A 24,074-nucleotide genomic window follows, 5' to 3' on the forward strand; every position below is an offset into this window, starting at 1 on the left:
TACTGCAAGGTCTTGTAGCTGTTTCCCTACATTATCTTCTAGGAGTTTTATGGCCCTGGCTTTGATGTTTAGGTCTTTGAACTATTTTGAATTGATTCTTGTATAGGGAGTGAGACAGGAGTCCTCTTTCATTCTTTTGATTATGGCTATCTAGTTCTCCCAGCACCATTTGTTGAAGAGACTACTCTGTCCCAGAAAAGTGGACTTGGTAGGCTTATCAAAAATCACTTGACCAGACAACCAGCAAGATGGTGGTGGAGTAAGGAACTCCTAGAGAAGCTCCTGCTACAGGGCAGTTAGTAAACACCCAGAGCTATCCGGTGCTAGCTGAAGCACCTGTTTGGGGGCTCCAGATCACAAGAGCATCCTGCAACATCCTTGAAGGAATGGAAGGAAGAGACTACCCATCTGCAGAGAAGATTCGTAGGTAGAGTGCTCCACACCACAGAGACTGGTAACTGTCCTCCCCTGGAGGCACAAGCTGCCTCAGGAGCTGTTCTGCAACTGGAATTGAAAGCTCCACTTCTCAAAAATGGGGGAGGAAGAGATGGTTGGGCACCAGATTCAGCTACCAATGGGTAAATTCAGCAGGCTAAAGTATAATCCTAAGAACAGCTAAAGTTTGAAGTTGTCCAAGTCAGAAAGAGGCCAGTAGCTGCCACCTAACTGCACCTGGCATGAGGCAAAGCGGGGCATTTTGAAAATCACAGTGCTAGTGGGACCTGGCTTCTTTCCATCCAGGCAAGATTGCAGTTTTAGCCTAGGCCCCAGCTCTACCTCCACCAGGGAGGAAGCTGGGGGGGAACTGCACCAGCGTCTCCAGGAAATTACCAGCAAAGCTGTCAAGGCCAGTGATTATCCTACTTTGGCAATGCAAGCCACCCCAGGAGCTGTTCTGTGGCTGGAATTGGAAGCTCCATTTTCCAAAAACGGGAGGAAGAGACAGTTGGCCACCAATTTGAGCTACTGATGAGTAAATTCAGCTGGCTAAAGTATAAGCCTAAGAACAGCTAAAGTTTAAACCTGTCCAGGTCAGAAAGAGGCCAGTGGGTGCCGTTTTGACTCTGCTCCCAGCCTCAGGGGAAGCCTGGCTGACTGAAATCACAGTGATGATAGGAACCAGTTTCTTCACTCAGACCAGCCTGTAGCCCTAGCCTAGGCTTCAGCCCCACCTCTGGCAGGGAGGAGGCTGGCAGGCCTTGCACCAGCCTATCCAGGTAACTGCAGGTACATTTGGTTGACACAGACTGAATAATTGGAAGTCTACTGGGGCAACTGTGGTCATCTTGGACCCGCACTGCATAGATTGCTGTCTACACCTGCAGCTCCATTTCTACCCCAGGCAGAGGAAAAAGGGGCATGAAGCTTCATCAGTCTCTCTGGGCAACTATAGTCTGGGCCTGTACAACTTGGATTATTCCATGCAGCTGTGACTCTGTCCCTATACCTGGCAAAGGAGAAAGTTGGGAGAAGCTTCATCAGTCCCTGGGGCAATGAGGGCAGCTTGAGCCTCCACAGCCTATAGCACCAACTATATTCTTGACTCGTACTGCACAACCAGCAAGGGAGAAAGGGTAGGAAGCCCTAAACTAAAGAGAAAAACTGCACCCAGAATAAATACATCTAGTAAGCCAGATGCCAAGATACCAACTAAAAATTAAAATCCACACCAAGAAACAGGTAGCTATGGCCCAGTTAAAGGAACAAGATAAGCTTCCAGGTGACATAAAGGAGTTGAGACAACTAAGCATAGATGCTCAAACAAATATCCTTAATAAATTCAATGAGATGGCTAAAGAGATTAAGGATATTAAGAAGACACTGGATACGCACAAAGAAGAATTTGAAAGCATACATAGAAAATAGCAGATCTTATGGAAATGAAAGGTGCAATAAATGAAATTTAAAAAACATTGGAATCATAATAGCAGATTTGAGGAGGTAGAAGAAAGGATTGGTGAGCTTGAAGAAATGGCCTCTGAAAGTGAACATACAAAAGAAGAGATGAAGAAAAGAATAGAAAGAATTGAACAAGGTCTCAGGGAACTAAATGACAGCAAAAGACATGCAAGCATGCATGTCATGGGTGTCCCAGAAGTAGAAGAGAAGGGAAAAGGGGCAGAAGGAATATTTGAAGAAATAATGGTAGAAAATTTCCCAACCCTATTGAAGGACATAAAAAACCATGTCCAAGAAGCAGAATGTATTCCCATCTGAAAAAATCCAAATAGACAATCTCCAAGACACATACTAATCAGAATATCAAATGCCAAAGAAAGAGAGAATTCTGAAAACAGCATGAGAAAAGCAATGCATAACATATAAGGGATACCAAATAAGATTAAGTGTTGATTTCTCACCAGAAACCATGGAGGCAAGAAGACAGTGATATGATATATTTAAGATACTACAAGAGAAAAATTTCCAGCCAAGAATCTTATATCTGGCAAGATTGTCTTTCAAAAATGAGAGCAGGTTTATTCATAGGTAAAAGAGAAACTGAGGGAATTTCTAACCAAGAGACTGGATTTTCAGGAAATACTAAAGGGTGTACTAGAGCCTGAAAAGAAAAGACAGGAGAGAGAGGCCTGGAAGAGAGTCTGGAAATGAAGAGTATATCAATAAAAGTGACAAAGTACCAAAAGAGTGGTGAAAGTAAAATATGACAGGTAAAACTCAAATAGTCAGGAATAAACTTAACCTACAATATAAAGTACTTATATTCAGACAACTGCAACTCAATGTTAAAAGAAATTTTAAAAGGCCTAAATAACTGGAAGAACATTTCATGCTCATGGATTGGAAGACTAAATACCATTAAGATGTCAATTCTACTCAAATTGATATACAGATTCAATGCAATCCTGATAAGAATTCCACCAGCATTTTTTAAAGATTGAAAACATGATTATCAAATTTATTTGGAAGAGTAAAGGGTCCTGAATAGCCAGAAACATATAAAAAGGGGAAATCTCATCTCTAGACTTTAAATCATATTACCTTGCCGTAGCGATAAAAACAGCATGGTACTGGCATAAAGACAGATACATAGACCAATGGAAGCAAACTGATGGTTCAGAAATAGACCCTCACATGTATGGTCAAGTGATTTTAGACTAGCCTGTCAAACCCACACAGTTTGGGCAGAACAGTCCATTCAAGAAATGGTGCTGAAAGAACTGAATATCCATAGCCAACAGAAGGAAAGAGGACCCCTGTCTCACACCTCCTCCAAAAATTAACTCAAAATGGATCAAAAACCTAAAAATAGAAGCAAGAACCATAAAGCTTTTAGAAGAAATTGTAGGAAAATATCTTCAAGACCTGTTGATTGGTGGTGGATTTTTAAAGGAGATAAGAGGAGGACTGAAATGGAACACTGATGTTTAATGTATGTAAAAGTTTTAATTAGCTTTACCATAAAAGTGTGGAAATGTATAGAGTGGATAGTAACACATAGTGAGTAACAGCTAGTTTATAAATGGGGATGTGACTGAAAATGGTAGTCTAGGTATGTAAATGCCAATTGTCAGAATGCTAGAGAATAATCTAGGAACTGAACAGCACAGTAAACCAAGAGGTGGATGAGAATAATGGTTGATGGTATAGATGCAAGAGTGTCCTTTGTGAGCTAGAGCAAATGTACATCACTACTGCAGGGTAGTGAGAACATGGAGAAGCTGTAATAATATAATATTTTTACATCTATGCCAAAGATGTACTGTGTTGATAATGGGGCAGTATGGAAAATGTGTGTCAAATGTACACTATGGATGGTAACAATCATATGATATTATTTTATCTGTAACAAATATTCCACCACAGTGTGGTGTGTTGATAGAGGAGTGTTGTTTGGGAATTCTGCACATGTGCATGATTATTTTATAAGTTTACAACTTCTGTCATAAAAAAAATAAATATTTAAAATAATAATAGGGTGTGTTGGGGGAAAAATACACCAAACGTAAGACTAAAAATGGTAGTAAGATTTTGACAATATTCTTTCATAATTTGTAACAAATGTCTCACAACAATGCAAGATATTGGTGGATGGTTGATGTGTGGCATCTCTGTATGATGTTATGCATGTTTGCTGTGTAACTTCACAAACTTATATACTTATTGTTTATGTATGTTCATATATAAATGATATAAAGGTAATAATAGGGTTGGTTGGGGGAAAATACTTTTGTTAGTAGTAATATTTTGACAATGCTCTTTTATCATTAGTTCAGAATTTTTAACAACAGTGTGCAAGTTATTGGTGGTAGGGTGAGGTATGAGAATCCTGTATAATATTATATATGTTTGTTTTGTAAGTTCACAACTATTAATATACACTTACCATTTATGTGTATTTGTGTATGAATGATATACTTCAATAAATTTTTTAAAAAATCAGTTGACCATAGAGGTTAGGGTCTATTTCTGAACTCTTAATTTGATTCCATTGATCATTAAGTCTATTTGATCAACATGGCATGCTGTTTACCACTGTAGCTTTATTTTATTTTCTTTTTTTGAAAAAAATTTTAATTTAATTGCCTTTTTTTAAAAAGACACATAGATCACAAAAAATACTACATTAAAAAATACAAGAGGTTCCCATATACCCCACACCCCACTCCACCCACTCCTCCCACATCAATAACCTCTTTCATCATTGTGGCACATTCATTAAATTTGGTGAATACATTTTGGAGCACTGCTGCACTGCATGGATTGTAGTTTACATTGTAGGTATTCTCTTCTCCCAAGAAAGGGGAGAGGGAGGGACACAGCCTACAGCAAATTAAGACTCTGGCCAGCAAACTTGGTCTGCTGCATTGGAGGGGTCCCACACTTCCAGGCTGGGTGGGTCCAGGACATTGTTTGCACTGAGGGCCTATAGGGAGCTAAAGATAGGTTGCCTTCTCAAACACCCTCCCTACTACCCCAGGCTGGTTGCTGAGGAAGCAGAGGCAGGCCAAAGGAAGAGAAAAGCTTCTGAGGAAGTTTGTGAGGCTTAGCCAGTCTTGAGGACATTGTTTCTGAAGCACCCAACATTGAGTTACAACTGAATGCATTCCCTCTTAGCTCCTGAGATCTGAGATGAGAGATCTGCCAAAGAGCATGACTAGAGAATTACACAAAATGGGAAGAATGAATGGATGAATGCATACATAAATAAGTAAATAAATAAATAGCAATCACATGCCTTTACTTCCCCCCTCTCTAAGGTCCTTGAAGACTGTCCTACCTCCCATTACAGGGTCCATAGCCCTGCTTTACCAGTTAAACAGGGGCAATCCAAAATATCTAGAACAAGGTGAACCAAGAACTGTGGTAGCACCCACCTATTTACCAGTAAATCCCTAGGCAAAAGAAAGAAACTGAACGTCAGAGCAACAGATGCCTAGACAACAACAAGCCATACTAAAAAAGGGAAGATAGGAGTCAGGCAAAGGAACAAACCAGAACTCCAGATGAGACACAGGACTTGAAACAGCTAATCAATGAGGTTCAAACAAATCGTGCAGTTGAAGGAAAGCATGTCTAAAGAAATAAAAGACATTAAGATACCAGGTAAACACAAAGAAAAATTTGAAATCTTGGGAAGAAAAATAATAGTTTATGGGGAAAAAAGATATAATAAATGAGTTTAAAAATAACAGGCATACAACAGCAAATTTGAAATCATGGAAGAAAGAATCAGTGACATAGAGTAAAGAACAACTGAAATTGAAAAGAGAGAAGAAGAGAGAGAAAAGAATGGAAAACATTGAGCAAGTGCTCAGGGAGTGGAATGATAGCACAAAGTGCATCAATGTACATGTTATGGGAGTTCTAGAAGGAGAAGAGAAGAGATAGGGCAGAACAAGTATTTGAAATAATGGCCCAAAATTTCCCAACCCTCATTAAAGACATGGATTTACATGTCCAGGAAACATAGTATATGCCATTTAGAATAAATCTAGATAGACCTATCCCAAGACATAATATTCAGAATGCCAAGGAAAAAGAGAAAATTCTGAAAGTAGCAAGGGAAAAGTGAGTCACATACAAGGGATGTCCAAGGACTTAGTGTGGATTTCTCTTTGGGATCTATGGAGGCAAGAAGGCAATGGTATGATATAATTAAGGTATTGAAAGAGAAAAACTGCCAGCCAAGAATTCTTTATCCAGCAAAACTGCCCCTCAAATATGACAGTGAGTTTAAAATAGTCACAGGTAAACAGAAACTGAGAGAGTTTGCAAACAAGAATCAGCTCTGTAAGAAACACTAAAGGGAGTTCTGCAGCCAGAAAAGAAGAGAGAGAGGCTTGGAGGAGAGTGTAGAAATGAAGACTATTAGAAAGGGGTACCAAAAAGGTAAAAGGATGGACAAAAATAAGATCTGATATATGAAAGCCAAAGGATGAAATGGTTGAAGTAATGCCTTTACAGTAATAACAATGAATGTTAATGGATTAAAATCCCCAATCAAAAGACATAGGCTGACAGAAAGGATAAGAAACCATGAACTATCCATATGCTGTCTGCAAGAGACTCACCTTAGATGCAAAGAGACTGAAAGTGAAAGGTTGGAAAAAGATATTTCACACAAACAGTAGGCCATTTTATATTAATAAAAGGGGCAATCCACCAGGAAGGAGCAACAGTCATAACTATCTATGTACCTAACCAGGGTTCCCCAAAATACATGAGGAACACTTTGGCAGTAGGAGAAATAGACATCTGTACAGTAATAGTTGAAGACTTCCACCTTCCACTCACATCAGTAGATAGAACTAAACAGAAAATCAACAAGGAAACAGAGAACTTTAACAATATGAAAATGAGCTGGGCCTGACAGACATATATAGAACATTGCCCTGCAAATTAGCAGGCTATATATTTTTCTCAGGCGCTCATGGTTCTTTCTCCAGGATAGAACACAGATTGGGCCATAACACAGCTCTCAATGAATTTAAGAAGACTGAAAGTATACAAAGTACCTTATGTGATCATAATGGAATGAAGCTGGAAATCAATAATAGGCAGGAAAGGGGAAATTTTGCAAATATACATTGGCTAAACAACACACACTACTAAGCAATCAGTGGGTCAAAGAAGAAACTGCCCAAGAAATTAGTAGAGATCTCAAAATAAATGGAAACTTGAAAACAACTTATCAAAACTTATGGCATACAGCAAAGGCAGTGCTGAGAGGAAAATTTATAGCCCTAAATGCCTATATTACAAAAGAAGAAACAGCTAAAAATCAAAGATATAACTGAACTGGAGAAACTAGAAAAAGAACAGAAAACCTATCCCAGAGCAAACAGAAAGAAATAACAAAGATTAAAGCAGAAATGAGATTGAGACTAAAAACAATAGAGTACTTCAACAAAACCCAAAACTGATTCTTTGAGAAAAATCAATAAAATTGACAAACCCTTAGCAAGTCTAACAAAGAAAAAAAGAGAGAAGATGCAAATAAATAAAATCAGGAATGAAATGGGAGGCATTATGACTGACCTCACAGAAATAAAAAGGATCAGAAGAGGATATTGTGAAAAGCTGTATGCCAATAATACTAGACAACCTAGATGAAATGGGCAAATTCCTAGAAATGCAAAACCTACACTGCCTCTACAAGAAACCAATAACAAGTGAAGAGGTTGAATCAGTCATCAAAAATCTCCCAACAAAGAAAAGTCCAGAACTAGATGACTTCACAGGTGAATTCTGCCAAACATTTTGAGAGGAATTAATTCCAATACTGTTTATTATTATGATTATTTTTTAGTATTTTCTGTGTGGGAAAGGATGATCTTGAGCCTGCGGGGAGCAAGTGGGCTCCCCTACAATCCCATCAGTCTGCAGCTGCTGCAGTATGCAGACTGCTGTTTGTTCTAGTGTGGGGGGATGGCTGCCAGCTGCCGTTTCTGCAGTTTTACTCATGGGATTTTAAGCCAGCTGAAACTCTTCCTTCACCCTGCTCTCTTCTGGGTGGTACTGCTCCTTCCTTTGGTGTCCTAGCTATTTTCTTCTGAGGAAGAAGTGATCCCTTTGCCACTCTAAACCTCCATCTTCCTGGAAGTCCATTCTTTCACTTTTTTTTTTTTGCAATATAATAAACTTTATTTTTAAAGAGGTTTTAGATGGCAGAAGAGTTACATCAAAATTATGAGGGATTCCCATGTACTCCCTTCCCTTTCCCATATCATCCCCTAATTTTTAAAAAACATAGAAGTACAGTTTATTATGTATCTGTAAAATCCGTTCATTTTAAAAATGCACATTTTAAAAAATGACTCACTTGTGGTATGGACTAACCTGCCTATAGTAATAATCTAAAAAATAAAACCATTATTGGGACATTTATCAGTACTTCACACATCTAACAAATACTGAGGGAGGCAACTACCATTGTTATAACTTCCTTTTTTCTCTTTTTACCATTTATTTTTTTTAAAGATACATAGAGCACATAAAATGTTACATTAAAAATTATAAGAGGTTCCCATATACCCCACTCCCTACACCCCCCACTCCTCTCACATCAACAACTTCTTTCATTAGTGTGGTACATTCAGTGCATCTGATGAATACATTTTGGAGCACAGCTACACAGCATGGATTATAGTTTACATATCCATTCCATTCAGTGGGTTATGGCAGGATATAATGGCCTGCATCTGTCCATGCAATATCATTCAGGACAGCTCCAAGTCCTGAAAATGCCCCCATATCACACCTCTTCTTCTCTCTCCCTGCTCTCAGCAACCCCTGTGGCTACTGTCTACAAATCAGTGACATAATTTCTTTCATTGCTAGAGTCATAATAGTTCTATATTAGAATACCAGTAAGTCCACTCTAATCCATATTGTATTCCTCCATTCTGAGGACCTTGGGATGGCAATGTCCACACCACCTCTAAATTGAGAGGGGCCTTAGATCCCATATGTCTGATGGATGGGATATTTCTTTAATGCCAAAAAGTTAGGCACAAATTAGAATTAAGAGAAACTTCAGAATGTTCACATTTGCATGCATTTTTGGCTGAACTTTAAAAGATTCCACATATAACAAAACCCCAACTTCGAATCAAAATGAGTATTAAAAACATTTAAGCCTTGTGACAAACTTACTGTACAGAAGCAAGGAAAACAGAGTGAACAGTAACAGCAGTATATTTCTAGGAGAGAAAGCAACTACTTATTTCCTTTACCATAAAATGTGTCAATGAGTCAGAAGCCAATATTTTAATAACACTGACCAAGTTATTTACTATTCAGGAATTTGCTTTTCAATCTGTGTCTTTAAGATGTATCCATCCAAGTTAATAGGTATATATCCAGGAAATTTGAATCTCTGGGTTATCCATGTGCCAGCTGGGCCCTGAGCCTCAGCAGAGTTGCAAGACCTACTCTCCACTTCATTGGACCCACCCAGGATAACTAACAAGGAGGTGATGATGTACAACCCCCACACCAAGGAACTGAGAGAGTCTACAACTGCAAGCTAGAGAGGCCCATCCATCAGTCATATGTGACTGAATGAGTCCCCTGTAATTAGAGATGGATTGGGCATCGCCATCCCAAAATTCTCAGGATTGGGGAATGAACTATGGACTAGAGTGGACTTACTAGTATTCTACTATAGACTTATTGTGATTCTAGCAATGGAAGACATTATATCATTGATGTGGAGACAGTGGCCACTGGAGGTGCTGAAGTCAGAAAGAGGGACAAAGAAGTATAATATGGGGGCAATTTCAGGACTTGGAATTGTCCTGAGTGACATTGCAATGACAGTTACAGGTCAGTATATGTATGGTCATAACCTACAGAATGGAGTGGAAGAGAGTGTAAACTACAGTGTAAACTATGACCCATGATTTGTGGCAATGCTCCAAAATGTGTTCATCAATTGCCATGAATGTACCACACTAATGAAAGTTGTTGTTAATGTGGAGAAGGGTGGGAGGTGTGGGGAGTGGGGCATATGAGAATCCCTTATTCTTTTTATGTAACATTTTATGTAATCTAAGTATCTTTTAAAAATAAATAAAAAATATATTAAAAAAATAAAGTGTATCCATCCATATATTTGGATTGTTAAATTTATACCTCAAAAGCATTTTGCTCAGAATTCTAATCGTAACTGTAAACCATAACTTATCATTATACAATAATGCTACCATTTAGATTTAAATGCTTCATCTGAAAAACTTATCTTACAAACAGGAGTTTTATCCTGTTTCTCCAGAATAAATGTCTCTGTGTCTAAAACTTTAAATGATAATCAAAAAGGAAAGATTCAAATAATTCATGCTATGCATTTTTCTTCATTGGGCTTTAATAGAAACAGAGCCATCTGGTGTTGGAGTACCATCTTCTCAGTTAAGGTCTCTGTAGTCCCAGAAGCAGATACAATAACCATTGTTTTGTTAAAGCTGTCTTCTGTTTCCCAGCAATAGCTGCACAAACAGCAACAATCTCCTCACTTTCAAAGTCACAGTCAGGAATTGACTTTGGTGAGAAATCTGTAACCTCTGCTGATGATTCACCCTTTTTAATCCTCTGTGTCACTGTCTCCTGCTCCTGGAGTGTTCTTGCCCAAGAAAGGTCTTCTTTCCACATTTCAGTGCTCATTGGATTGATGCGAAGAACTGCTTGAAAACTTTGAATAGCTTCATCCATTTTGTCCTTCAGCTCTCTGTTGTCATATTGTTCTATTGCCTATTTTCTTATCCTTCAGTTTACCCTACCTAATAATCTTCATTTCTAAACTCTTTTCCAAATCTCTCGCCTTTCTTTTTCTGTTCAGGTTTCAGCACCCCCTTTAGTATCTCTTGCAAATCTGGTCTTTTGGTAACATATGCAATCAGTTTTTGTTTGTCTGTGAAGACTTTGAACTCACTCTCATTTTTGAAGGACAGCTTTGCTGGATACAGAATTCTTGGCTGGCAGTTTTTCCCTTTCAGTACCTTAAATACATCACACCACTTTCTTCTCTCCTCCATGGTTTCTGATGAGGGGTCAGTACTTACAGTTATCGAGTTTCCCTTGTATGTGATGCTTTGCTCTTCTCTTGCTGCTTTCAGAATCCTCTCTTTATCTCTGATATTTGTCTTTCTGAATAGTAGGTGTCTTGAGTAGTTCTATTCAGATTTATTTGGGGGGGGAGGGGAGTGTTGTCCTTCTTGGATATTGATATTTATGTCCCACATAAGGTTTGGGAAGTTCTCAGTCATTATTTCCTCAAATATTCTTTCTGCCCCTTTACCATTCTCTTCTTCTGGGTCACCAATAATGCAAATGTTTGTGCATTTTGCATTGTCATTCAGTTCCTTGAGACTCCATTCCAATTTTTCTATTCTTTTCTCTTTCTGTTCTCCTGTCTTTTCCAGTTCAGATGTTCTGTCTTTGAAATTACTAATTTTGTCTTCAAGCAATTCAAATCTGCTCTTATGTGCCTCTAATGTATTTTTAATTTCATCCATCATTCTTACATTACCATAAGGTCTGTTACTTTTCTTTGCAGACTTACAAATTGTTCTTTATGCTCTCCCAGTGTCTTCTTGATATCCTTTATTTCTTTGGTCATATTTTCTTTAAATTCTTTGAAGTGATTTAAGAGAGTTGTGTGATGATCACTGATTAATTGCATTAAATCCTCTATCTCTTTAGGATAGTTTGTTCTTTTCACTGGGCCACCTCTTCCTGATTCCTAATATGGCTTGTAATTTTTTGCTGAAGTGTAGGCATCTGAATATGTTGGTTTATTTACTCTGATGGCTAATTTCTCTCTCTTGCCCACCCCCAAAGTTCTTTGATATTTGATTCAACTTATACTCAGTCTCTCAAAATCAGGCCAGGGACTCACCAGTGTGGTGCAGAATTTCTCCTCGGGGCTGGATATAGAGAGTATGAACAGTTTTTGCCCATGCAGTTTCCAGACTGGCCAGCAGGTGGCACTAGTCAATCCACCTTTCCAGGGAGGTATTTGGGCTTTTCTATGTCCCTGTATTGAATCTCCAGATCAGAGATTCAAAGATGCGCTCTGCTGGCCGACTTCATTGAAGAAAAGCACCCCCACCTCCCTTCCCTTTTCCCTTGAAACAGCTGACAGGGAGGAAGAGGTCCGTTCCCCTCTCAGTCAGCTGCAGTGAGCAGGGGTTTTACCACAGCTTAATATCTTGGGCTGGGGGAGGGGAGCCTCCTGGCTGCCACAGGGGCTTGGTAACTCACCTTTGTCTTTTCCGCTTCTTCATCTCTCTGTCCCTCGCCCTCCTGGGAGCTGTGTCCTGGTTGGCTGACCCCCAAAGTAGGTCTCTTGGACAGCTTTCGGTTCTTTCTTCGTAGTTTTTTTGCGCGCATTCAGCTCTGCCTGTCAGTTGGCTGCCATCTTCCCACAATCCCTCATCATTTCACTTTTAACGTAGTTGTGTCTCAGTCTACTGTCTCTTTCCAAAAATATTTAGATTTTTAATTCCTTCTGCCAATCAATCTTTTGATTGTTGAGTTTAAGCCATTAACATTCAGGGTTATGATTGTAAAGGCAGTACTTATTTCTGCTATTTTGTCCTTTCTTTTTTATATTTCATGTCTTTTTTGTCTCTTTTCCTTTATTGCCACCTCCTTTTCTGTACAGGTGATACTTTGTATCCAGCTGTCCCTTTTCTCATTTCTGGTTCCGTGTACATTTTTAAATACTTTCTTTGTGGTTACTCTAGATTTTGTATTACGCAACCTAAGTTTATAAACTACTAATTTGAAAAGACACCAATTTAACTTCAATGGTGTACACACTCTCTGCTCCCATTCCTCTATTTCCCCTCGTTATTTTTACCCATATTACCTCTATATTTTGTGTGTCCATTATCAGGAAATATAACTGTTTCTTATTCAATTACATTCTCTTAAAAGAATTAGAGAGTAGGGTTACAGTGTGAAGTTACAGTACTATTGGGTTCTCCATTCTCCTACTTAGTCACTTCTTCACACTGCTCCAAGCCACTCTCTCCTGTCTTTTCCTTTCGACCTGAAGAATTCCCTTAGCAATTCCAATTTTTCTCTTTCAGCACCTGAAATATATCATAACACTGCCTTCTCAAGTCCATGGTGCCTCCATGGTTTCCAGTGAGAAATCAGCACTTACTAATCAGAATGCCAAATGCCAAAGATAAAGAGAATTATTAAAGTATCAAGAGAAATGCTATTCTGCTAAGGTCTCTCTTGTTTTCTGGGGGCCCTTTTGTAGGCACATGTTCACCAGCCACTTGGGTTCTGCCCCACATCTTGTGGCCTTGGGTCCCTGTGCCTGGATATGTGTGGTTCTAACTTGCAGCTGTGCATGGCTCTGAGGTGTGCGTCCTCAGCAGGAGGCACCCAGACTGTGTGGCCATCGTTAACACTTACCCATAAGGTGCATGGAATCGAGTGAGGAGGGGTCTGGACTGGCAGGTCTGTGTCGTAGATCCCCTTATTTTTTTGTTCCCTTTTTCTTTGATTCAGTATTTGTGGAGTCCTTCTCCAGTCTGTATCTTCTTCCAGAGATCCAAGCAATTGGGATTTGTCCTCTGAGTAGCTGTTACTGACATTTTTTACTGACGTTCAGGGGCCGTTTGCCATCATCGTGTTGATGATGTCATTCTCTGTCAGTGCCATCTTGATTACTGGAAGTAGCATCATCAGATCCTTTTAATCTAATCAGGCTAGTGAACCAAGTTGGAAACTCAATGATGCTGCTGAACATCCCAGGAGAAGCCTCAGCCCTGGGAACTCTGACGAAGGTAGTGATGAGTTCTCCAGGATAAGCTGGCTGAAGTAGAGAGATGCTCTTTCTGACTGCTGAAATCCTCAGTTCTCCCTTTAGGGCCTCCAGCTGTTTGGATGATTGAGTGAAAGGAATGCCTTACTCTGAATGCTGAAGGCAGTCTCTTTTGTTGACTGTAGAAGTAATCAGCCACAGATGCAATTAACTGACCAATGATTTTAATCCACAAAATATCCTCACAATAACAATCAGACCCGTGCTTGTTTGACCAAACAACTGGATATCAAAGTCTAGCCAAGTTGACACACAAACTTAACCATCATACCATATGAGCTGACATTATGGGGCCTATCTCAGGCACTCCCTGAAGAATCATCCCACTGTATGTTAACCGACAGTGTCAGTTACTTTTTCACCTAGTATTTTGTGATGGATCGTGGAATAAATGCTTCTTGGAGGCTGGAGAGGTGTTGGGCAAGACTGGAGTAGCCTCATGTGGCTCTAATCGTATAGTGATTGTTTTATTTTAATTCCATGTTTCCTCTGTTCCAAGATGAAGGAGGCGCCACATGAGGTTGAGATGGTGTTCCCATCACGTCGCCATGGCGCGGTGGCTGTCCAGGCGAGTGGAGGTTCGTGGCGGGAGCAGAAGGAGAAGCGGGCAGCGGTGATGGTGGGGATCCTGATTGGCGTGTTCGTGCTGTGCTGGACCCCCTTCTTCCTGACGGAGCTCATCAGCCCCCTCTGCGCCTGCAGCCTGCCCCCCGTTTGGAAAAGCATATTCCTGTGGCTTGGCTACTCCAATTCTTTCTTCAACCCGCTGATCTATACAGCTTTTAACAAGAACTACAACAGTGCCTTCAAGAGCCTCTTCACCAAGCAGAGCTAAAAAGAGGGCTTGGAGAGACATGCAGGGAGATTGGTAGAAACTTGTCCTTGCGGGTGATCTGGGAACCTTCACCCCCCCCCCGCCAGGCGGGTATTGATGACGGTCTGAGAGGCACACCGCTGGACCTGGACTGGGAAGCACACTGCCGAGTCTCCTGAGAGAGCAGCAAGTGGCACCTGTCCTCCCTTCCTGTGTGTGGCAGGCGTTGGTATTCAATCATGCCGCATTTCCCTGTGGGACAGGAACGTCACCTCAGAATCCTTCCAGGACAGCACTTGAGGGAGTTACTGCTAATTGGTTAGAGATGACCCAATTTGCTTTTCTGTATTTCTCAGATCAGGTCCCTCAGCACAGCCACTTAGTGGCTTGTTTTGTGACCCACTCAGGAGACTCTCCTTTTTGAAGAAACCTTGCCCTCTCCCTTACCAACCTGACTCAGCTTATCATCCCTACCTCAGAAGCACTGCATCCCAAAGTTTTGAGAAGAGGAGGATTACCTGGAGATTAGTTATTTATTTTTAAAGTCTTAGGCTCATCCCACACTTACCGAGTCCCACTTCCAAAGGAGAGGTCTGGTAATACATTCATTATTGATGCTTAGGTTGCTCTTTTCAATTAAAATCAGATCAATTAAAATTGGCAATTCTGGAGGTGAGACCCAGGCAGCAGTGCTTTTACTGCTCCCCAGGTGAGTCCAAGGTACAGCCAAAGTTGAGAATCACTGGTGAAGTCTTCTCTCTTTCATTCCATAGGGGAGAGCATCTATGAAATTTTCCTGTTTTTCCTATTATTTCATCATTACTGATTCGTACGTATAATAAAATACTTTTGAGGCATTCATTTTTAGGCTCAGAATCATTCATTCATATATATATGTTTATATATATATATATATAAACATATATGACATTGAGATGGGGAAAGTGCCTGTTGTGGAACTCTAAACCAAACAACAAAAACCCAAAACTACCACAGTGATTCTTGGCCTTCCAGAAAATAAAAATTTGGCCCAGTTATGAAAAAATCCAAGGGCGTACCAGGGAGATACCTGGACTAAGAGTAGCCACAGTCCACCTGATTTTGGAGGAGGGCTCTCTGCCTATTCATTGGGCCTCTTTATTTATAGAAAATAATTTATTTCATCTTCTGTTCATTTGATCTCTGAAGTATACAGATATCCCTTAAGTTTACACTATAGAGTATCGGTACTTTGAAGCTAGTCAGAGAATATAGGTCCACAGTGCCTTTTTTCAAGATCTTTGGAACAGATGGGTTTGGGAATCCAGATTTTTTTTAGGTTTTATAAAGCCATTATGGTGCATAGTCCATAAATTACGTGCTATCTCCAGCTGGGTCTGCAACAGCAACTTGTAATCAAACATGGTAATATTTCTACAGTAAAGTATATGAATATTGACATGGTGAAGAGGACTAAAAAAAATAGCCTCACATCAGTGCAGGTCAGTTTTCCCACCAAATGGGTTTGGGTCACATCAGATTTTGTTGTCAATTGAGTTAGTCACCTTTCAGTTTTCATAACTTTTTGTATTTTCACAACTGTGTATAAGGGATTGTGGACCTCTACGACCCTAAATCTGTGGTCTCTTCTTTGAGGCCCTGTTGAGAGCAGGGAGTCTGGGAAGAAGAGGCCCAATCATTTCTTTGCTGCCAGTGGTGGGAACAAAGTGAAGGAAAGACAAATAATGGAATGACTGAGAAACTGGAAGAAGTGGAACAAGTGGTGATGCACTTATCAACCAAATGGCTTTCTTAGTCGCCCATCACTTGTGTTTTAAGGGCCCGAGTCCAAGCTTGGATCTGCTGGAGATTTCCCCCCTCTTGGCTGGAAGAACTTAGGTGTGTTAATCACCTTTTACTGGTAAATACGGTCCTCCTCTCCCTCCCTTGCTCCCTAAAATGTACAATCAGGGATTTTAATAGCTCTATTTGAGCACTCACCATCTGCAGCTGTTCTACTAGGTTTTATATACACAGGCTCATTTGATTGGCTGCTTTATCACTGTGCTCATTTGGCCTCCGGTTTTAATGCAGGATCATTATGGACGTATCCCAGGCAGAAGGAATCACACTTATCTTCAGAGTCCTCCTTCAAAGGAAGCTGATGGCTTGTTAATTTGGTGGCAACTTCCAGTGGACCTTTCAGGCGTGAACCTTTTCTTCAGTTAGTGAGACCTTCCCCGACCGCTCAATATAGTTATGAGACAATTTCTGAAATGGATCAGTTGATGACTGATTTTATGCAAAGATGAACTTGTGATTTCTTTTAATATAGAGTATTGGAAATAGAAGTCTTTGGCAAAAAAATCTGCTTTACAATGAACTTTCCAAGAACTTCCATGCTAAATGTAATGATTGCTCTGCCTCCCACCCCTGTGCCTATCAACTAGGACCAAAGCCGAGAGGGGAGCAGCAGGAATTTACCTCGTCCTTGTCTGGATTTATTTCCTAAGGTATCACTAAGGGGTCTTAGTATCAGACTCTAGTTCCAGCCTTGCAGGATGGATGTGGCTAAGCTAATGGTTTAGTTTTGTAACTTTAGTCACGTATAACATAGCCTGCTGCTCCGCTCCCCTTTAACACGGCCTCTGTGTTCTGATCACAGGTGCTAACCTCTGAGCACCTACTCCAAAGGTGGCCCCAGTGCCAGAAGCCCGCTCTCTGGCCCCTTACTTGATGTCTCCACACTCATGTAGGGTAGTCTGGAGGTGGCTGTGAAGCTCTGGGGTTCATCTGGGCTTGACCTCAAGCTGCAGGCTGGCTCCAGGTCTTCTCTGTGTGTCCTCATCCTCCTGGGACCAGCGAGGCATGTTCTTAGGACAGGAGCACAGGAGGGTAAACTCGGCCGCACAGGCACATTTTCAAACCTCGGCTTGTGATAAATCTGCTATCTGTTAGCTAATGAAAGCCCGAAGTCAAGGGATGGGGACGTACACTGCACCCCCCTTGGCGCCAAGGCAAAGGTGTCCACGTACTACAGGGAACGGAGAAGAGAAGAAACTGATAACTAAGTGCTTAGCATTAGGAAAAAAAAAAAGTTAAACAGCATAAAAAACATCTGAGTGTGTCAGGTATAGAAAGGTGAATGAAATACTGCCGTGCAAAACCTTGGTTTGGGTTGTATTTCCACCTGGCTCATCGCAGTGGTCTTTTCACTGGGCTCCCAGCCTCTGCCCTTCTCCCACTCGTCTGTGTTCAGTGCAGCCGCCGGAGGGATCCCGGTGAAAAGGAAGTCAGATCATATCCCTTGCCTTCTCAGAGCTCTCCCCTGCCTTCCCACTGAAGCCCCTTGATCCTCCTCAAACGCACCTGCTGGTGTCCTCCAGCTGCAGGGCCGTTTCCACTCCATTCTGCAGCCTGGAATTCTTTTCACCCAGGTGTCTGCATGATGCACTCCACCAGCCAGTGAGGGCTTCCCTAACCACTCAGTTTAAAATTGCAACCACTTTCCCCAAACCAGACACTCCTGAGTCTTCTTCCTCACCTACTTTTCTTAGCAAGTTGAAGCAACGGATGATACAGTTGACATACTTATCTTGTTTGTATGCTTCCCCCATTATATAGCCCTACAGCCTGACTCAGAGTAGGAGTCCAAATATTTTTTGGTTGAATGAGTGAGTTAGCAGGGATTTTTAAAAATCATGGTGTAAGAAATCTGGAGACAAGTGGTCCCCAGGTTGGTATAGAAGGTCATCATACCTTTAGAGACCTGGACTCCTACTTTGTGTGCTCTGCCAAGTTCAGTGTGTCTGGCATCTCTTCTCATGGGCTTAAGGTGCTTGAAGCTGCTCCAACCACCTTATCTTTCCCAACAACTTGCAAAAGCAGGAAGGGAAGGCGGGGGTTCTCCTGCTGTGTCTTTCACTGATTATTAGCGGGAAAGGCTTCCCCAGAAGCCCTCGTGGTCTTCCCTGCTGGCCAGAACTGGGCGAGACACCATTTGTAAATGAATGAATTCTAGGCAAATAGAAATGGGATTCCCACGACTGGTTTAGAACAGCTGCCGTGATTCTTCTCCTGAGCTGGACACTGCCACCCACGAGCCAGGCAAATCAGAGCTCTGCTGGCAAGAAAAGTGGGAAGGGGAAAGGATCACCCAGAAGTGCACACGCAGGGTGGCGTGTCTTCCAGAGGAAGCCGATGGCTCTCCTAGGACCAGGGGTCAGAGGTGCCATCGCTATCTTTTGTATCCCAAAAACCAGAGGAATAGGGGTGTAACAACTCCCACATCTGGAGCAGCCGCAGCCTCTCACTGCCCGCTCCCCTCACAGCTGTTTTCCCAGAAGAGCACTGCCCCTTTCTCACGGGCCTGTTTCCCCCCAAGACCCAAGACAAGGAGAGTCCCACCACTTTTAGCTCAAAGGCTTTATCTTCCTTAGGAAAGCTGATTTATTAAACCAGAGTCATCTTTTGTCTTGGTTCTATTTATTTAAAAATAAAACAAATTAAAATTTAAAAACTATTTATTGTTTGAAGAGGTAATACATGTACATGGTACAAAATTCAAGAGTTAGAAAAGGCAAACAGTGAAAAGTAATTCTCCCTCCCGCCCCGCTTCCCAGAGGCAGCCTAGGCTGCCGGCTTCCTGGCTGGCGTCCCAGAGATATTCTAGGCATATGCAAGGAGAGAGAAATGATATCCGTGTGTGTACGTGCTTGAATACACGTAGGCACACATCGCACATATATATTTGTATATGTATATAGATGCACACGTTTCTCCATCCCTTTCCCCTTTTTAAAAACAAACACTAGTACACCATGAGCCTCTCCCCCCCACCCCATTTAACCATGTATCTCAAAGATCATTCCATGACAGTATACACAGAGTGACTCCATTCTTTTAATTTTATGCACAATATTCCATTGTATGGATTGGCCCTAATTTAACTCTTTTCCTATTTCGGTGGTAGTTGTCAACTTTTTGCTATTACAAATAATGCTGTGATAAAATCCTTGTATTCAGGAAAAATTCAGAAGTAGCATTTGCTGGTTCAAAAGGTTTGTGGCTTTGTACCTTTGACTGATGTTGTCAATCGCCCTTCCACGGAGTGTGCCCATTACCCTTTCCACCAACACCGTACCAGGGGCTGCTTCCCCAGACCCTGTGCTCTTACCCAAGCTCTGCTTGGCGTGGCTCGGTCATTTCCACCAGGAAAGTTACTTCTGGATTCATGATACATTTTGAGCCCAAACACACTCATGATCTAATCTCTGACATTACTCTGCTCTTCCTTTTTTTTCCCCTCATAGGGAAAGGAAAAAAGAAATCTATATAGGATAAATCCCAGGAATGTTTTGAAACCAGACACATTTTTCATACCAACCTCAAGGTTGGATTGTAATGAACACTCTTTGAGAGAGATCCTCTAAAGCTGCTTAACAGAAATGTCTCAGACTAAGTAAGCATAAGTTAGAGGGAAGGTTCATTCTAGGATGGAGTTTAGAGAAGAAACGTCACCCAACCAGAATGTCCTGATCACCTTCCTGAGCCAGGTGCTAGGGAGGCTGGTGACTGAGATGGGCAGGGGCCCAGCTCTCGTGGCTCCTGCATGCCCAAGCGGAAGCAGGCAACAGACGTAGCAAAGGACCAAGGGAGAGCCAAACAGGTGGAGATTTCCAGGCAGACAAGAGGGGCAAAGGCAGAGCGTGTTCGGGCTGAAGGCTGGCTCTAAGGGGTCAGGTATCAGGTGGTCAGGGGAAGCCATGCCCAAGATCTCGTGGGGAAGAAGGGGTGAGGGAGAGGGAGCAGCACGTGTTCATCTGGGGCAGGCTGGAGGAAACCCCAGGCAGCTGCTGCGGAGCTGCGTGTTATTTCCACATGGTCAAATACGCCACAGACCTGCTACTAAAGCCCCCCAAACTTTCTTATGCAACACCTTTATGGTGGGAAGAGGGCAGACTTTTCACATTATTTTCTATGTGGCCTTTTGCCCACCACCATGTACTGAAAGGAGGAATGCTCTAGACTGGGGGAAGAGGAGGAAGAGAGGGCACGGAGATTCTAAAGCCCCTCCCACCAGGCACCCAGCCCCGCTAACCCCCTGCCGCTAACCCCCTGCCGCAGGGACGGGCAGAGCACACCTCGTCCTACTGGGCTCTTCACGGTACCGCCCTGTACTAAGATGGTCTCTTGCTTTAAGGCCAGCATCAGCTCTGCGTGAATCATAAAACACTTCTTAAAGTGTTCTTCCCCAAAGTATGCGTCAGTCCAACTCTGCATTTCAGAACAGGGACTTGGGCTCAGCCAAACCGTCAGACCAGGATGCGGGGTTCCCTCGTGAACTGACCACCAGTCACCTGCAGAGGGCAAGATCAGATCATCCTGCGGAAACATATTCGGGCACAGGCTTACGGGTCACTGTCCAAGGCGCCCCCCTGGTCATGACAGACACGATCGGGGGTCCCCAGTGTCACAGCCCCGAGGCATGGGGATGCACCTTGTGAGATGGTAGGAGGGCCCCCTGGAGGCTTCAGGAGGCCCCAGGAATACCACCTTTCTTGGGAAAGGGCTCCGGTCTGGCTCTCTGTCAGCTCTCCCACCCTGCGGTCCCACTGCCAGACTCAGGGGCCACTGTGGCAGAACCCAGCTTTCCAAGGAACATGGGCTACCAGAACCAAGTTAGAATGCATGACCATCAGCCTCCCACAAGAGCTGAGGCCCGGCAAACTTGGAACTTGCCTTCTCTGCTAAAAAAGAAAACAGACCCCTCAAGTGCGCCTTTGGCATCTGCTCTCTCTGACTCAGCACCTCCTTCCAGTGTTGCCAGCTGACCTGGTTATCCGCGAGGCTGGGAAAGCAAGGAGAGCAAGACACGTGCCCCGCTCTCTCTGCAGCGGCCCTGTGGTCATCAAAGCTGTCCTGCTCCTGGCAGCTTTGATTTTGGTTAAACCCAAGCAGCCCCACTCTTACGTACCCCTGGAGAAGCACGTGGGAGGAGGGGAGCCCCAACTGCGAGGCAGGCTGAGAATCCTGGGGCACTGAGCAGCCCGTGATGGGAAGTCTGCTCCTTGCTCTGACTGGGCAGGGGCTTGGCATCCTTTGCCCCCAAAACTGGTTCATTTTAGAAAAGTAAGTTAAGGATGTTTCCTCCACTCATTTTGACTCTGGAAAGGCCTTTGTGCTCTAGCACATCGAAAGACACGGAGCTGGCAGGAGTACCTCCCTGGCCTCTGACGCACCTGGGGCTTTTGGGGCATCCCCTTGGCCTACGAGGCCTGACTCTAAAGTGCACACAGTGTCCTCATTACTCACAAAGGGCCCTCTGGATAGCCGTGGCAGGCAAGCAAGTGCCAAGACTGGCCTCTGCTGCCACCAAACACAGGTCAAAGTTCTAAGGAACAGAAACGAATTTACTGTCTGTATTAGGCCTGTGGATTACAAAAAGGGAAAGACATCTGCTGACACTTCCCTACATCAAACCAAACCAAATCATACTCTTAGAAATATAGCCTGAAATAAATGCCCCACTCTAAAGAAAATTATTGGTTGCTTTGGATTCGTCAGCACAGAGAAGACTGCAGTAACCCCAGAATTGTCACCTACTCCTGCCTCCCCACCACCTTTAGACAAATACATATACTGCTCAAAAAGTTTAGTTAGCTATGGGGCAGGCCTGTGGTCTTCTGAGTAAGAAAACAAAGTGTTTGCTGAACCTGCAAAAGTTTACCAACATGAAGTGCTGTCTCCTTCCTCTGCCCTCAAAGCACCACCTGTCCTCTTGCAATTACCTGCTTCCACTTCACTGGGCCCTTTTCAAACCCCCAAGTGGCTACTGCCCGGGGACCAGCTGAAGGGAGTTACACACAGCCCTGGAAAAGTGCTCCTGCTTCCGCCAGCTCTGGGAGCAGGCAGGCCTCACCAGGCAGGCCTTGCAGGCCCTGGCACAGATTTCGGTGGCTGTCATCAATACAGCATGGGACTATTTTTTTTCAAAGTCTGTACATATCAGCCCTGCTTAATCACATTCATTAGGGCACTAAAAACGAACACACTGTGTGACTACATGAGTGCCCACTGCCTGACATGCTTAAGCTTTTATGTTTTATGGTCCAAACCTGCTGACTGGTACATCGGCAAGGTTTCCGTGGAACGGGCACAAAGCTCACGCTGGGCTGTACAGAACGGGACTGAGTTGCCAGACGCCTCGGGGCCCGGGCGGGAGGGCCTGCACTGCTCACTCCCAGAGGAGAAGTCCAGGCCTCCCCTGGCCTTCGAGGCCCTCCAAAGTCCGGTCCCAGATTAGCCTCTGTGTCCTGTGGAGGCGGCCCATCCTCTCCTCTCCCCGCACCTGAGCTTTCAGCCACAGCCTTCCACGGCTCTAAAACGGCCTTCCCGCCCCATCGGCCTATTAAAATCCCAGGCCCTCTTCCTCCCGATGCCCTGCAGGTGCCGACCGTTGTCCTGCGTGCTGGGGCTGACCGCACACTGCCCGGGGCTGGCATGGCTGGTTGGACCACGGTCTGCCCTGGGGTGCAGGGCCCTGGAATGCGCTTTTGGGGGGGATGTACAAGATTATTCATTCAAGTGTTGGCTGTGATGCCCGTGTGAATTGGGGCATGGGAAGGCGTAATTCTTACCTAAGCGTCCTTGATATGAGGCCCATTTTCAATTTTTGGTGAAATGAACTTGGGAGTGTGTAAGGATTAAACCAAAGACATGAGCTTCTGAGTTTCGGCGCCACCCAAGTCTGGAGTCAGCACCCCGAGGAGCCAGGTACAAAGGCACCTTGGCAGGTGAAGGGGTCCAGAGCGCCGTCTCTGCTCCTCGGGCCACGCGCCAGACGCCCGAGGCGCTGGACTTCTCTGCGTCTCCCTCAGGGCTTATTGCTCAGTGGCTGCTCAACTAATATTTGCTGAAGAAATGCATTCCTCTTTATTCAGAGTCCACAAAGGTACAGGTACCTTCACAGGTGCAATGTTACTGGAGAAATTAAAGTTGAAGCAACACAGAGAACAGATACTGCCCGCATGTCTTCGTGTGATAATGGGTTTGTTATCCAAGCCACCAAGTGTTAACACTGTCTGATTCCATCAACGGCCACCAACACAGAGAAGAAATGGAAACGCATAGGAGAAAGAAAATATGCAGTGTTGAGTCATAACACCTGTATCTCTCTACTGTTGCTTTCAGAACCATTTCACGATGTTGTAGCTGACACACGGGCAGTTAACGAAAGAAAAACCAATGACGTCCGATGATGGGAATTTTCAGGCTTTGGCTTTCACCTTGGACAACAGCACCTCATTCTTGCGGCCCTCCTGGAGGAGAAGCAGAGAGGGAGAGACTTTAGGGGGTGGTGACTATATTCGCCCCAGGTGAGGCCCAGAGACCCTCACTGGCCTTTCCCCCCAGTCCCACTGGAGACACCTCTGAGCAGCTGAACGAAGTCTCCCAGCCTGGGGGACTTGCTGCCTC

At 43.3% G+C, this 24,074-nt stretch overlaps 2 protein-coding genes across 3 annotated transcripts in view; one reads left to right on the forward strand and one right to left on the reverse strand.

Annotated features, from left to right (window-relative positions):
- The window catches only part of LOC101414490 (5-hydroxytryptamine receptor 5B-like), a 65,596-nt gene extending 50,957 nt beyond the window's left edge, over nucleotides 1–14,639 (forward strand). Inside the window, exon 2 of the mRNA XM_004458044.2 lies at nucleotides 14,304–14,639. Within this exon, the coding sequence (XP_004458101.2) occupies nucleotides 14,304–14,639 (336 nt within the window). The remainder of the gene's footprint in view (nucleotides 1–14,303) is intronic.
- A 4,463-nt stretch (nucleotides 14,640–19,102) lies between these two features.
- CCDC93 (coiled-coil domain containing 93) overlaps nucleotides 19,103–24,074 on the reverse strand; it is a 103,264-nt gene continuing 98,292 nt past the window's right edge. For both annotated transcript variants that reach the window (XM_004458040.5, XM_071216482.1), the window contains exon 24: nucleotides 19,103–23,917. In XM_004458040.5, coding sequence (XP_004458097.2) covers nucleotides 23,867–23,917 — 51 coding nt within the window. In that variant the 3' untranslated portion in view covers nucleotides 19,103–23,866. The remainder of the gene's footprint in view (nucleotides 23,918–24,074) is intronic.

The sequence above is a fragment of the Dasypus novemcinctus genome, chromosome 7, assembly GCF_030445035.2.
Source record: "Dasypus novemcinctus isolate mDasNov1 chromosome 7, mDasNov1.1.hap2, whole genome shotgun sequence".
Classification (NCBI taxonomy): Eukaryota; Metazoa; Chordata; class Mammalia; order Cingulata; family Dasypodidae; genus Dasypus; species Dasypus novemcinctus.